The sequence below is a fragment of the Bubalus kerabau genome, chromosome 9 (assembly GCF_029407905.1).
Source record: "Bubalus kerabau isolate K-KA32 ecotype Philippines breed swamp buffalo chromosome 9, PCC_UOA_SB_1v2, whole genome shotgun sequence".
Classification (NCBI taxonomy): Eukaryota; Metazoa; Chordata; class Mammalia; order Artiodactyla; family Bovidae; genus Bubalus; species Bubalus kerabau.
Window position 1 is genome coordinate 55,796,682 of NC_073632.1, and position 16,610 is coordinate 55,813,291.

General features: G+C 34.0%; 1 protein-coding gene across 11 annotated transcripts in view; it reads right to left on the reverse strand.

Moving 5' to 3' along the window:
- GRIK2 (glutamate ionotropic receptor kainate type subunit 2) overlaps positions 1–16,610 on the reverse strand; it is a 753,908-nt gene that overhangs the window by 35,865 nt on the left and 701,433 nt on the right. For all 11 annotated transcript variants that reach the window (XM_055535376.1, XM_055535384.1, XM_055535379.1 and 8 more), the window contains one exon: positions 5,542–5,767. In XM_055535376.1, the coding sequence (XP_055391351.1) occupies positions 5,542–5,767 (226 nt within the window). The remainder of the gene's footprint in view (positions 1–5,541; positions 5,768–16,610) is intronic.

Below are 16,610 nucleotides of genomic sequence, written 5' to 3' on the forward strand. Positions count from 1 at the left end.
ACACCTAAAAACATTAGTTTTAAAAATTTATTCCTTATAATTAAACAAAATTTTAAAATTAAGTAAATACAAGTTATCAAAAAATCATCACTATTTTTTTTTTTTTTTTTTTTCACTATTCTTGAACTAGATTATATAAAAGGGAAATGTTAATTAATGAGTTGAGATATTCAGGTTATAATGTTGGTTGAAAGTTTATGGTATGTCAGAATCTCATTCAAGTACTAGAGTTGCATGTCATTTCATTTATTAATGACTTAAGTAATAATTCATGAAATTATATTTTTGGCAGTGCTATGACATAAAAAATCATAAATTACTGGCTGATTTTTTTTTCCCTCAGAAGCATTTGAGGGGTTAAAGTGTGAAATGCCTCTTTCTAGATTATACTACTTTGATGAATTTATATGAGTTAATAAGACTCATAATGTATTGGAGACTCAAAATCATTTAATTTTGTGCTATGCTTGAATTAATAAAATAAAATTTACTAAGTTAAAAATTTAATATTATCAAGTCAAACAGAAGAAAACAAGTTATCTGAACAAGAGAAACAAAAAGTATATTGTAATACCTGCAGGTGACTGATTTGAATATTTATTCCTTTAAGTGTAGTTATCTTATTCAGAATTAGGCTAAAAATAAAGTGTATGTTGAATATATTAATAGACATTTTAATAAATTTAAATTCAATATTTTTTGGCAGTGAAAATAAAAATATGGTGAAATGTTCTTCCTAGTCTATAATTTTGCTATTTCAAAGTATTATTAGATATTTTGAATTTGTATAAATATATACTGATAACTTTATATTAAAATTCCAAGAAGGTCCTTATAAAAGAAATTTATCATGTGCTAGCTTCTAATTTTTAAAAATTCTCTATTTAAAACACTAATATATTACATTATTACACCACACTAACTACACTACAAAGATGATTCCACATAGATATATAATCCAACTTGATTTCTATAAGTTTCTCGTGCAAGTGACCTTGCAAATATCAGTGACTATTTTTTTGCAATAACTAAGCTTTTTCAAAAGGGCAAAAGTTGATCTGATCAGCTGAGCTGAGTAGATAAAAGAAAAAAAAAAAGACTATATCCTAAGGCTTATAGCTTAATTTGTTTTGTTCTCTCAATTTATCTATAAGGTTAGAATGAGAAGAAATAGAAATTCCAAATGTTGTGTATTTTTGTTAATTTAGAAAGTTACATTAAAACTAAAGTATATATATTATTATTTTAAATTGTTTTATATTTTTCTTATAAGTCAATATTTTATAGTAAATACTGTCAAGGGTAGGAATAAAAAATCTGCTCTTTGTATAGGTCCCATAAACTATAACAGGTAGCTTCCCTAGAACTGATTCAACTATTATCTTTCCTTTTTAAAATAGCTTTCACATCCGAAATATCCCAGTGAGTTTTTGAGAATTATATACTATTTTGATTGATTGGGCTTCCCTTGTGGCTCAGCTGGTAAAGAATCCACCTGCAATGTGGGAGACCTCGGTTAGATCCCTGGGTTGGGAAGATCCCTTGGAGAAGGGAAAGGCTACCCACTCCAGTATTCTGGCCTAAAGAATTCCATGGACAGTCTATGGTGTTACAAAGAGTTGGACACGACTGAGCAACTTTTACTCACTTTGATTTGTAGCAAGTGAAAGTGAAAGTGAAGTCGCTCAGTCGTGTCTGACTCTTTGGACCCCGTTGACTGTAGCCTACCAGGTTCCTCCATCCATGGGATTCTCCTGGCAAGAATACTGGAGTGGGTTGTCATTTCCTTCTCTAGGGGATCTTCTGGACCCAGGGATCGAACCCAGGTCTCCCACATTGCAGGCAGATGCTTTACCCTCTGAGCCACCAGGGAAGCCCCTGATTTGTAGCAAGCATGTCCTCAAAGCAGAACAATATGATAGAGACAGTCTTGGTACACTGGTACATTGTATTTACAACTCAAACAAGCAAGTAAACAAAAAACTCTCAAGCTTAAGGTTTTATATTAAATATAAGTCAAATTTCTTTATTTTAATAATTTGAAATTATGAGTGTTATTATGTAACTAACATTCATGAAAAATATCTGTGCTATACTCCAAAGAGAAGCAAGTTAACAGGATGGCCTCCAACAGTTAGAGTTACCCCAGGCGCCTGTACAGTGATGAGGACAGGAACCAAAGTGAGATGCCCTAGGCCCCATACTCCACAGAGGGCCTCCCCAGTGGCTCAGCCTTGAAGACTTTGCCTGCAGTGTAGGAGATGTGGTTGAATTCCTGGGTTGGGAAGATCCAGGAGGATCCCCTGGAAGAGGGCATGGCAACCCATTCCAGTATTCTTGCCTGGAAAATTCCATGGACAGAAAAGCCTAGTGAGCTACAGTCCACAGGGTCACAGTCAGACCCAACTGAGAGGATTTAGCACGCATACTCCAAAATCCTTATATATCCTCCCCAAATCTTATTTAATTCTCACTACCCTGAATCACTCTTGTTCAATGAGGTCATCACATTGAATAATGTAAGATGCTACACTGATTATTAGCTCCAAAAATTATTTGTTTTCTCTGTTTATAAATCTTGCTGCACCATCATATTTTTAGATGTAGAGTTCATTTGCTCAACAAATAATTGAAAGTCCATGGAGTGCAGGCAATAAACTTGTATAGGCTTACAACAACTAAAAGGCCAAAATCTCTCTCCTCCTCCACATAATGTAAACCAAAGGGGAAGGTATGGATATGCAGGAATCTCACTCCTTTCAGAAACAAAATGAATTTATTTTCTTCAGTTCTTTCCAAACGAAACTGTGAAGCAATAGGAACCTATCAATCACTGCTTCCATTCTTCATACGTGTTTAAGGTGTTTGATTTTTAAAATTTGTTCTGAGACATCAGCAAACCATATTGCTTCACATAATAGTTTCCTGCCCACTTTAAATCAAATTTTAGGAATCTGTCAAGCATATTATCTGAAACACCATATTTAGCATTAAATAGACCTTAGGTTTTCCTAGTCTAACTCTCTAATTTTACTAATTAAAAAAGAGAAATTCAGAAAATGTAAATTTCATGTCACTTGTCCAAGATCACAACAAATGATAAATACTTTGGCAAAATAATGGCAAAGCTTTGGATGGTCTGTTCCCAGTGTGAGCAGTAAAGGAGGTTCATTTTGTGCAGAGAATTTTAAAACAACAGTAGCAACAACTATCACCACACACTGGCAAGTCAAAACATGTCAATTAAAAAACATCCCTCCCTGTAAAATATCTTTTGTTCACCTGAGTTCTAAACACTTATTATCGAGTTTTAACAATCCTACTTATTGAACTTTGAATTAGCAAATATTTATTTTTTATTCTTTAATAAACATTGTACTCCACTTGGCAACTAAACTGGAGAATCCTCATTATACAGCTTAAAAGTGAAAATGAGTCACTCAGTCCTGTCCAACTCTTTGTGACCTCATGGACTATACCATCCATGGAATTCTCCAGGCCAGAATACTGGAGTGAGTAGACTTTCCCTTCTCCAGGGGATCTTCCCAACTCAGAGATCAAACCCAGGTCTCCCACACTGCAGGCAGATTCTTTCTAGTTTTGTTTTGTTTTGCTTTCTTTATTTCAACAGTGACTGTGGAATCATTATTTTTAGTCTACCATATAAATGCTATGCAATGTTACAGGAGTGAATATCTCAAAATTCTCTCAGAGCCAGTTCAAACTATTTTCAGCTATAATGAATCTGAATAAACTTTTTGAAGTTATTATGGTGGAAAATTTTCGGACTTGCTAGATTTTTGAAAGTTGTTAGAAATGATCCCAAAGAAACAAAGACATGGATAGTATTGCAATTTCTAAATTTATCATGAAATGGAATTTTTTATGAATCTGTGCCTTACTTTCTAATTATAGTATACATCTTTGTTGATTTGAAAGAAACTTTTCAAAATTAAAAGCAATAAAATTATGAATGAGGATACATTGAGAAATATGGCTATACCATTTATTAAATGCAGTTACATGAAAATCAATTTTGACCCAGTTGTTGAAAAATTTGCAGAAGTTTCAAAACTATTATAGTGTCATTGTTCACTACTGTTTTTCAAGCACTCGGTCTCTGGTATTTTGTTTCAGCAGCCCAGGTGGACTAGCATATGCACATTCATTTTCTCACTACTTCTGTTGTGGTATCTTCTTAATTGTGACTCTGACACCTGTGCCTCCTTATATGGACTCTTTCAATTACATTGGACTCATGTGGTTAATCTATGGATGTGAAAGTTGGAGTGTGAAGAAAGCTGAGCGCCGAACAATTGATGCTTTTGAACTGTGGTGCTGGAGAAGACTCTTGAGAGTCCCTTTGACTGCAAGGAAATCCAACCAGTCCATCCTAAAGGAGATCAGTCCTGGGTGTTCTTCGGAGGGACTGATGCTAAAGCTGAAACTCCAATACTTTGGCCACCTCATGTGATGAGTTGACTCATTGGAAAAGACTCTGATGCTGGGAGGGATTGGGGGCAGGAGGAGAAGGGGACGACAGAGGATGAGATGGCTGGATGTCATTACCGACTCCATGGACATGAGTTTGGGTGAACTGCGGGAGTTGGTGATGGACAGGGAGGCCTGGCGTGCTGCAATTCATGGGGTCGCAAAGAGTTGGACACTACTGAGTGACTGACTGACGTGGTTAATCCAGGAAGATTTCCCCATTTTAAGATCCTTAACTTAATCACATCTGCAAGGTCCTTTTTAGCAATAAAGGTAACATATTCATATGTTTGGGGGATTAAACCAGGGACATTTGGGGGGAGCCATTTTTATGCCCACAGCATGTATGTATGTACTCTAATATTATGCATTTATTCATTCATTAACTTATCATATAAATATATACATATCCATATATTATACATAAATACTAAGCTCAATAAATGTAACTTTTCATTGTCTTTTCCGGCAATTATTATTATTTCATTCCATGATTGTTATTGAAATTAATTTTATCATATAGAAGAAAGAATGTTAAATAGAATCATTCCTAGTGTAAATTATTCTATGTATTTTACTGGTAAATCATCTGCCAGTACTCTCAAATAAAACATATTTCTCTTAAATAAAATGATTATTCACAGTAACCATTTGCAGCTCATTCTTTTAGTCAGCAAAATCAAATACTATATTCATACACCACTAATCCAAAAAAATAAAGTTCCAAAAAATTTATTTTATTCATCGAACTTTTTTTAAGTGTAAGATTAAAGAAAAGGTCCTTTACGGGGGGTGTTGTGGAGTTTTTCAACTCTGATATAGTAAAACTGTCTACTGACCATTTTAGTAGAAATCATTTTTTCTTTTGTAACTTATTCCTTTAGAAGCAGATGTCCAACTATTTTCCTGTTTTTATACAGTCACAGAATATAGCAAGATACATTTGTTTGAAGCAAAATTTCTAACAGCATATGGAGGCACTGTTTTTTCTCCCTTCTCACAGCAACTAGGATTAATGAACAAAGAACAAGCCACTGACATGAAACCTACCCATGGGGGTGCCAACGCCATAACCTTTGGAGTCTATGAGGCCACCAATCTGTGTCAGGTTACAGTTCCGCTGGGTGACAAACTCGATGGTTGTTGACTCCATTAGGAAAGCATAATCAGAGGTGAGGACTCTCTGGATTCCTTCTTCATTACTTTTGACGAGCACAGACTGCCTCCTGCTACTCATAAAGGCCCACATTTTGTCATATGTGGAGATTTTTGATTTCTGGGGAAAAACAGGATACATAAGAAAAATATTCCTTAGTTTCCATGTGACCCTACAATATTTTGATGAAATTAACTATATTTAGTTTGCTCATAATACTGTATAATTGTATTATTAGTAACAGTGATACTAAACAACAACAACAAAAAATCAAAATCTGCGAAGAAACATTTCTCAGAGCAATTCTTCATCGTATTTCCAGGCATGGAGCAGATTTATTTAGCAAACATATAAAAAATGCCCTAAGATTCAAAAGATCACAACTAGTAAATCATAGGAGGCAATAAAAAAGAAAGAATAAAACAGACTAATAAGGGATTTTTGTGTTTGTATCTCACATGCGTATCTCATATGTACAATTTTATCTTTCAACATTACTATAACATCAAATTTGGAAAATGCAGACACTGGACACCGATTGACACTATAAAAGTGTAAGAGATTTTTTTCCCCCTGAATTCAGTTGTTGACTATAAGACAGATGTTACATTATCCCCCCAAGGACACATACAAATATAAGTTGTAGAGACGAGAGGAATTTGTTACAAATAAGGATATTACAAGTAAGATGACTACATTTCTGCTGAGACACAATCTGGACACCATAGAACTTCTTTTAACCTGCCTCAGGACAACAGGAAATCAATCATCCAGGTCTTACTAACTAAGGATTCCTGGACCAAGAAAATAGAAGAGTTTTTATATCCAGCTGGAAATTCTCAGTAGGGCTTCAGTACGACTTATTGCTAAAGGAAAGGAATGGGTTTTGTTCAGAAGGCACTGGTAAAACATAAACAGGAAGAAGGTTAGCATCTGCTTATGGAAAGCTAATTTGTGAAACCCTTACCTTAGTTTCATTCTTATACCAACACAAAACATAATATTCCAATTATAAACACAAGGAGGATTTTCACCTCATTGGTTGTTCTGCCATAAAACGTTGAAACTATTTTCCAATAAATAGGTATACAGTCTTTTGCAGTTTAAGCATGTATTTAGTCCTACATGTTCCAGGACATAAACGTGATATTATTCCTTCCACTAAAAGTTAGTACAGAATAATATTTTTAAAAATTATGGCACTATTTCAATGAAAACATGGAAAGAAAAAATTAATTTGGAGTTGGGGAAATACCTAATGGTGCATTATGTGCTTTATAAAAACAAGTATAGCTTTAGAGCTAAGAAGCAATAAAAATGTTACCCTCTGCTCTCCAATGAACATTAAAACATGCTGAAAGGCCAGTCCTTGAAAGAAGGCAGCTAGAGTACCCAGAATGAGATTGGCATGATAACAAATTTGGGCAACAAATTGCGGTATGTCAGTTGTTTTTAAGGAAAATAGTCAAATGTTTGGAGTAGAAATGGGAAATGAAAGGAATAGTTAAGACTATGGTAATATTCTTACTGGAATAATTATGACCAATAGTGAGGTTTTGCAAAGATACATCTTGCTATCCAAATTAGGAACATAATGAGGCTAGCTACAACAAGTTCATGTCCTTTCAAAGGTAAAAAATATTTTCTCCTAATGTTTTGGATTAAGTGAGGTCAAAATACAAAATAAAATCAAAATCAGAGCTCACCTTCAGATTAAAGAGATTTTATGTAAAAAATAAAATGGACACAGTTTTTGATTTAGTGAATCTGTGACTGATAATAAACACAATCCCATGGATGTAATACTAAAAATTCATGTATCAAAATTGCATGTTCATTATTTGACAATTTAAAATGTAACATCTTTGTTGTTGTTTAGTCGATAAGTTGTATCTGACTCTTTTGCAGCGCCATGGACCTGCCAGGCTACAGTTTATATATATATATATATATACACTCTCTTTTAGATTCTTTTTCCATACAGGCCATTACAGAGTATTGAGTTCCCTGTGCTATACAATAGGTCCTTATTAATAACTTCCTATCTTCCATTTTTACTTAAATATCTCTTAATATACTTCTGATTTTCTTGAATCTATTGTCTATGATTTTTGTACAGCTTTAATCATCTTTCCTGTCTACAGAAAATAAACCTATTCCTAGTATACTTATATGGGATAATAAGTTTTGATAGAAAAGTTACCCAAATTGTTTTGTTTCTCATAATAAACACCCAAATATTTTAATTTAGAAATATTGACTATCTGCTGCTCACTCACATTTTATATGGCTTGCTTGCTAGGTTGGCTGGCATTCTTTGACTACAATTTCCAGCTGAGCACAGTCATCTATCAATTATGGCTATAAAACACAACACTGTGTGGCCAGATATGGGAGATAAGATTAAAGTCTTTGTAGATTGCATGTATGTATGTGTTGGTATGTGATGCCTTTAAATTCAAACTATTTTTATAGAAAGTTAAAATACAAAACTAGTCTTTAGGGTCACCTGGAAATTTTATTACTTTTATCATTTTCAGTAGTGAAGATAGTATGGTCATCACTAGTTTAAAAACAAAAGGCTTGAACAACATGAATTTCACTGAAACACTTAAGTTTAAAGCAGCTAAGATTGCTTATACAGTATATGAAGAAAGTATCTGAACAAAACACTTAGGGTGAATATGAAGTTTACTATGTACTTTTCTCTATAAATATGGCCACACATGAAAAATTGATTACCTATACTTAACTAATATATAGATAAATTCTGAATAATGTAGGTCCAAGTCCGAATGATCACTAATTCTTTATCTCTTGTTAAAAAAATATGTTCTTATGCAAACTAACTAATCTCTTTTAATTTTAGTTTACATGGTAGTCAAATATCTACCAAACTTCTAAGGTTTTTGTGAGGATTAAATAAGACACTACATGTAAAAACACTATGCAGTAGTAAGGCATTTTTTTACTCTATTTGTTAAAAAGAGCTTAATACTACCCAGTGCTTGTGTTTTATTTTTCTTAAAAAACACCAAGTAATCTGGTAAAGATGGAAGGTTGAATATCATCTTTGAACACATATTCTCTCCTATGGCGTGAAACTACAAGGCAAAAGAGAATCAGATGAAATGCAGCAGAAACAAAATTTTGGAAGGAGGAATGCAGATAGATGAATTGCAATTGAGCTAATCAACCTTTAAGGCCCCCTTTTCCCCTGCAAAAGTTTCTGAGATTAGCATTTCTATATCCCTCTCAAAGCCAGAATGATTAAAGGTCTAACAAAAGTAGAATATATTGGAAAACTGTCTTAAAAACAACTATCTTTGTGACTGCTCCATCCCACCCAAGCAAAGGCCAAGAGGTTTTATTATGTGGGAAGTAAACAAGAGTACACTGGATGAGTTGATCTAGGCAAGCCACACTGAAACCAGAAGGAACATGTTGGAATCTATAACCAATGTTGAGATCAGTCAGCCCTCTTGTCTGTCTTTGACCTTTGAATTCCTCCAGGAAGATATTTTTAAGCAAAATTGAACTTCTCTAAAGAGACAATAATAATATTAATAAAACAATAACAACAAAAAAGGTAATAATAGCAGTTAACACATATAGAGTTCAGCATGTGCCAAATATTATTATAAATTATTTATACATATTAAATCATTTAAGTCTTATAAGATTTCTATTAGGTGGTAGATATTTTTGTCCCCATTCTAAAATTAGAAAATGAAAACACAGAGCAGTTAATAGTTCACCTAAATTCATGTGGCTTCTTCCTGGCAAAAGCAGGAGGGAAACATGGGTAAATAGGCTATCAGTTCATAGTCTCAATTATTGTATTATAACAACTACATCTAAAGGCACATATCATGGATTTAAAAAAAAAGGAACCACTACATCACCCTAAAGTGGTTTTTCATCCTTAACTAAGCACCTGTGGCTTGCAGTGAGTCTCTAACATAAAGAATAAAGAATAAAACATAAAGATAAATAATAAACAAAATGACGTTAATATCCTTAGCAAGGTAAAAGATATTGCATAAATTCAAAGAAAAATTCTAAATGGACTTTGTTGAAAGAAAACACATTCAAAGATGAGATACATATTAAAATCTGATATAAAAAATGGAATCCTCAAGTGAAATGTAGAATAAAAGAGGATTTTTAAAACAGTGCAACTGACTTGACCTCTAATTTCAAAATATATATATTAAATACATATGGAATTGTGCTAATACTCTAAGATCTAATGCGTAAGGAGGAAATAAGGAGATTCAGCTAGTTTTACTTCCAGTAAAATAGAAAATTGTTGAATACAATAAAAAAGTAAAGTAAAAAAGACCATAGGATCTCTAAGGTTAAAAATAGTATATGAAAGCTTTACAAGTGAAATACTAAGAGGAAGAACTCATTTAAAGTCAGTAAGCAGGTGATTAAAAACAAAAGTAATAAATATTTGTGTATTGTCTGAAAGTTTATGTTCACTTACTTAGAAATAAGGAAATATCAAGTTGCCATGTGAACTAAAGCTCATAGGTGGAAGATGGGGCATGTTAAAAGATTGATCATATATTATGTCCTCTCAATCTCCTCTTAGACTAAGGTTAGCTTCATTCCACAAAGTAGCTGGTGATCATTGCCAAGGGACAAGATAGAATCAGGGATGGAGAATAAGCTGCTGAACCAAATGTAAACAAGTCTTTGAAGGTCCTCCAGCAACAGTGACATAGAGAAGTGAGGACTACACAGAGCACCAGAAAAGACTGAGTTGGAATATAGGTTGGCATCACTGATGCCAAATTTATTAGGAAGGACAGTCTAGAATAATGTACTATTTAAGAGAAACATGAAAAATGAAAGCCAGGTAATAAACTAAGCATGAAATATTATAAATTTTCCGTAAGGCAAGAATTAAGATAATGGCAAATTAGTCAAGTTAAAAAATGAATTAGTGAAAAAAAAAATTAAGCATAAGAACATCTTGTTTCACTCCTTTTCTTCACAGGTGAGTATACTAAGGCTACTTGATACAAAAAAAAAAAAAAATTAGTAGTAAAGGCAGACTTTAAATAGAAACTTGCTGATAGGATTTACGACATCATGATTTTAATGAAGAATTTTAATTTTATAATGAGACAATAATGTCTTTAGCAAAAATGAAAAATATTTCTAAGTATTATCATTATAGCTATGTTGTACACAGTAATATAAAGTCAAGTAAATAAATTAAATCAAGTCTCATAGATATTGTTTGAAATGAATAGTAAAATCAAAGCAATGAAAGGAAAAGTGTTAGTTGCTCAGTCGTGTCCAGCTCTGCGACTCCATGGATGATAGCCCACCAGGCTCCTCCGTCTATGGAATTCTCCAGGCAAGAATACTGGAGTGGATGGCCATTTCTGTCTCCAGGGGATCTTCCCAAGCCAGGGACTGAATCTGGGTCTCCTTCATTACAGGTAGATTCTTTACTGTGTGAGCCACCAGGGAAATATATTTAAAATATTCGAAATAAAATATTCTGATTTTCTCACACAACTACACCGCCACTTTAAACACCAGAGTAAATTTCTTTCTTTTGGGGTGTGTGTATATGTGTCCCATATTAAGGACACTTTTCCTTCTATATTACATTGGGCAGATTTAGGATGCCAACGTTTAGCAGTGTTTATTTTATCAAAATGCTGAGGCTTGTAAGTTGACTTGGTTTTTGCTATATCAGCATAAAACCAATAAAACAAATTCATGAGGCACTGTCTCTTTATAATAGCAGCTTTCAGAGGGTATGAAATGTAAACAAACAGATTAAAAAAATTCTTGTTAAGAATAAGAAACACAAGACTTTTAAAAAATTCACAGATGCCAAAAGATGATGTGCTTTAAAAATAACATTCAGTATACTTAAAAGCTTTTAAATATATAGATGATGATTCCAAATGTAAACATATACAACTTTAGTTTCTGACAGAACTCAAGATAAACTATGCAACCTGAAATTACCTGGCTCTTTGCAGATCTCCAATAACTAATGGGTTTTAGGCAACATTTTTCCTGAGCATTCTAGAGAGAGACATCTAGAACTGGTAAGATATTAGTGTAGGAATGTTGTTGTTTAGTCACTCAGTAGTGTCTGACTCTTAGTGATACCACGAACTGTAGCCCACCAGGCTCCCCTGTCCATGGAATTTTCCAGGCAAGATTATTGGAGCAGGCTGCCATTTCCTTCTCCAGTGCTTTGAAATTTTGTTGCTATCCCATCTAAAATGTTATGAAAGCCAATCAAGTAAGGGTTATTCTTGTACCACTGGCATAGAACTTTTATTGTGAACAACATATTTTACAAATTCAAAGCCATCTTTAAAAAATATCTTTGACTTAAATTGTTTAGCATGCAAGTGAATTATTCTCCCCACTCCCTTTGCTCGATGTCAAATACAAATTAAAATTCAAATAAAGCAGAGGGAGCTCAGCTGGGTGCTCTGTGATGACCTTGAGGGGTGGGATGTAGGGATGGAAAGGAGGTTCAAGAGGCGGGGAATATAGCTGATTTATTTCATGGTACAGCAGAAACTAACACAATATTGTAAAGCAATTATATTCCAATTCATTTTTAAGTAAATGCAAAACCAGAAAAAAATAAAATTCAGAAACCATTTTGTGTTCATGGGCCTATAAACCTATCCAATACCCTAAAAATGGTAAGAAAATGTTTATGAGACCTCTGGAAACAAGAATTTAAATTAACTTTTTATGCCTGTTCTAGAGGAAAGCTTATTTTATTGAATAAGAGAAGAAATCTTTAATATTAATCTAGTTTGAATTATTATGACCACAAAGCATCAATAATACAAAGAAAATCCAGTACTATTTTGTAATGTTTTTTTTTTTTTAATTTTTTATTTTAAATTTTATTTTATTTTTAAACTTTACATAACTGTATTAGTTTTGCCAAATATCAAAATGAATCCGTGTAATGTTTTTTAAAACATAATATTTGAAGTTTTGGCTACAACTCAGATTCTTTAAAAAAGTTTATCAAGTAGTTGTTGTTTAGGGCTTTTTGTCCAACTCTTTGTGACAACATGGACTGCAGCCTGCCAGGCTCCTCTGTCCATGGGGTTCTCCAGGCAAGAATACTGGAGTGGGTTGCTAGTTTCTTCACCAGGGGATCTTCCTGATCCAGGGATCAAATCTGGGTCTCATATTGCAGGCAGATTCTTTATCCTCAGAGCCATCAGGGAAGCCCTTTTATCTAGTAGCATAGCACCTAAAACACCTTGAAGTAACTTTAAAGATATACTTCATTTATGTTAAGAACCTGTTTATTTTTATTTTAAAATATAAAACATTCATGAAACAATAATTTATCTCCTAAACCATAATGCATAGCAGAATTAGTTGAACTCTGATGTATGAATGGATATGATGAAGTACTAGAAGAAGAGGCAGTAATCTCTGATGATTTTTCAAAATTACCAAAGTAAACTTGGTGTCATTGGCACTTACTCAAAGTATTCCTTTTCAATAAATTCCACATTAGCAATTTTATTTCTAATATTAACTTAAATATTTTATAAAAATGCTATAATAACATTTTTCATATTGTTATGAAAAAGTCAGTATGTAGTCATTCCTAATACGTGATTTGAAAAAGCACATACCAAGGGAGACCTTGGTAAAGGAGAATCTGGCTGAGATTTGCATTTTAATTTTTTATTACAGTAAATAAATTACCAACAACACTGGAACATATGTGCTAGGTAAGAACAGCTGAGCCCTATCTGGACTCATCTGACCTTGGTCACTAGGAAATTAGAGTTAATTCAGGAAAACAGGACTGAAGCCATATGTGGTTCATATCAAAGGTGGAATCTGAGGCAAATGCAGTGATCTGAAAGCATTTGGTTGTTAGCAAACCTGACAGTCCTTGGAATAATCCTGGCAGTTTTATCTCAAAGCATCTGCAATCTCTTAAAACAGGTTATTTGAAGGGAAAGACAATAAAACAGGGAGACTGCTCTTCTTAACATTATTGAAAGTTAGCAGAGGAATAAGACAGAGAATTATGACTGAGCATAATATGATGGACAGCAAGTTTAAAGTTATTTGGTAAAGTTATCCTTTAGAGGAAGATGAGTCAGGATTTGATAGTTCATTCTACCCTGTTTAGAATTCCCACTGATGATTCTTCTGACCATTGCATTTTATTCTTTAAATGAGATATCTTGAAATTTCATGGTCAAATATTTTATTCTCTCATAAATAAGAGCAACCAGCAATAGATTTTACTGTCATTTGGTCAAATTTAAATAAAATTAGGAACCATCTTCACTTGGTCAATGGAAGACCATGAACCACAATTTCTTGGCCATATCGAATAAAATGCTTAACAATTTCACAGAAATGTTAAGGAGGAATAAATGAGAAAATACATAAAGTCACTTTGATTAGCAGTAAAACTCTCTAGAGATATCAGGATTTTATTCTTGCTGCAAACTTATATAATCAATCAATGGAGAAACATAACAACTTTCTTCTAGGATTGCAGCATATACCTATTAAATTCTGATATCTATTCCTTTGCCTTTGGAATAATTTATAATTTATAGGAACATGGAAACATTCACTTGCTTACCCATTCACTCACTTGTTCTTTCATTACAATATTTATTGAGTACCAGCTTAGTGAAAAAGACCATACCAGGCACTGTGGATGCAAAGCTTAATATCTCATAAATGCTGGAAAAGTAAACTAAGAATTATGAAATGGTGTGATAAATGCCACGACAAATGACAGATGAGGTATAACCTAAATTGATGAGGGCATGTATGATATACAGGGCATGTATGTCATCCTTTAGGATTAAAATTAATTACAGTTTTGCTAGGTCTCTGCTGCTGCTGCTAAGTTGCTTCTGCTGCTGCTAAGTCGCTTCAGTCGTGTCCGACTCTGTGCGACCCAATGGACGGCAGCCCACCAGGCTCCCCCGTCCCTCAGATTCTCCAGGCAAGAACACTGGAGTGAGTTGCCATTTCCTTCTCCAATGCAGGAAAGTGAAAAGTGAAAGTGAAGTCGCTCAGTCGTATCCGACTCTTCACGACCCCACGGACTGCAGCCTGCCAGGCTCCTCTGTCCATGAGATTTTTCAGGCAAGAGTACTGGAGTGGGGTGCCATTGCCTTCTCCAACTAAGTTGCTTCAGTCGTGTCCAACTCTGTGCGACCCCATAGACGGCAGCCCACCAGGCTTCCCCTTCCCTGGGATTCTCCAGGCAAGAACACTGGAGTGGGTTGCCATTTCCTTCTCCAGTGCATGAAAGTGAAAAGTGAAAGTGAAGTCGCTCAGTCGTGTCCAACTCTAGCGGCCCCATGGACTGCAGCCTACCAGGTTCCTCCATCCATGGGATTTTCCAGGCAAGAGTACTTGAGTGGGGTGCCATTGCCTTCTCTGTGCTAGATCTCTATCTCCTCTCTAATTGAAACTCTGAAATATAAATAGGTGTGAGGAAAAAAAAAATCATCAACATTTGAAACTCTGAAATGAACCATCATTTTCTAATACAATGGACCAGTTAGACCTAATTGATATCTACAGAGCATTTCACCCCAAAACAATGAATTTCACCTTTTTCTCAAGTGTACTTGGAATATACTCCAGGATAGATCACATCCTGGGGCATAAATCTAGCCTTGGTAAATTCAAAAAAATTGAAATCATTTCAGGCATATTTTCTGAACACAATGAGGTAAGATTAGATGCCAACTACAGGATAAAAAACTATTAAAAATACAAACATATGGAGGCTAAACAACACGCTTCTGAATAATCAAAGATCATGGAAGAAATAAAAATGGAAATCAAAATATGCATAGAAACAAATGAAAATGAAAACACGACAACCCAAAACCTATGGGATTCAGTAAAAGCAGTGCTAAGAGGAAGGTTCACAGCATTACAAGCTTACCTCAAGAAACAAGAGAAACATCAAATAAATAACCTAACTTTACACCTAAAGCAACTAGAGAAAGAATAAACATAAAATCCCAAAATTAGTAGAAGGAAAGAAATCATAAAATTCAGAGTAGGAATAAATGACAAAGAAACAAAGAAGACTATAGCAAAAATCAACAAAACTAAAAGCTGGTTCTTTGAGAAAATAAATAAAATAGACAAACCATTAGCCAGACTCATCAAGAAAACAAGAGAGAAGAATCAGATCAGTAAAATTAGAAATGAAAATGGAGAAATCACAACAGACAACACAAAAACACAAAGGATCATAATAAACTACTATCAGCAACTATATGCCAATAAAATGGACAACTTGAAATGGCCAAATTCTTAGAAAAGTATAACCTTCCAAAACTGCACCAGGAAGAAATAGAAAACCTTAACAGGTCCATCACAAGCCAGGAGATCAAAAGTGTAATCAAAATTCTTCCACAAACAAAAGCCCAGGACCAAATGACTTTACAAGTGAATTCTACCAAAAATTTAGAGAAGAGCTAACACCTATCCTACTCAAACTCTTTAGAAAATTGCAGAGGAAACACTTTCTAACACCATACACAAAAATAAACTCAAAATGGATTAAAGATCTAAATGTAAGACCAGAAACTATAAAACTCCTAGATTAAAACATAGACAGAACACTCTCTGACATAAATCACAGCAAGATCCTCTGTGACCCACCTCCCAGAATAATAGAAATAAAAGTAAAAATAAACAAGTGGGACCTAATTAAACTTAAAAACTTTTGCACAACGAAGGAAACTATAAGCAAGGTGAAAAGACAGTCTTAAGAATGGGAGAAAAAAATAGCAAATGAAACAACTGACAAAGTATTAATCTCCAAAATATACAAGCAGCTCATGCAGTTCAATACCAGAAAAATAAATGACCCAATCAAAAAATGAGCCAAAGAACTAAGCAGAGATTTCTCCAAAGAAGACATACAGATGGC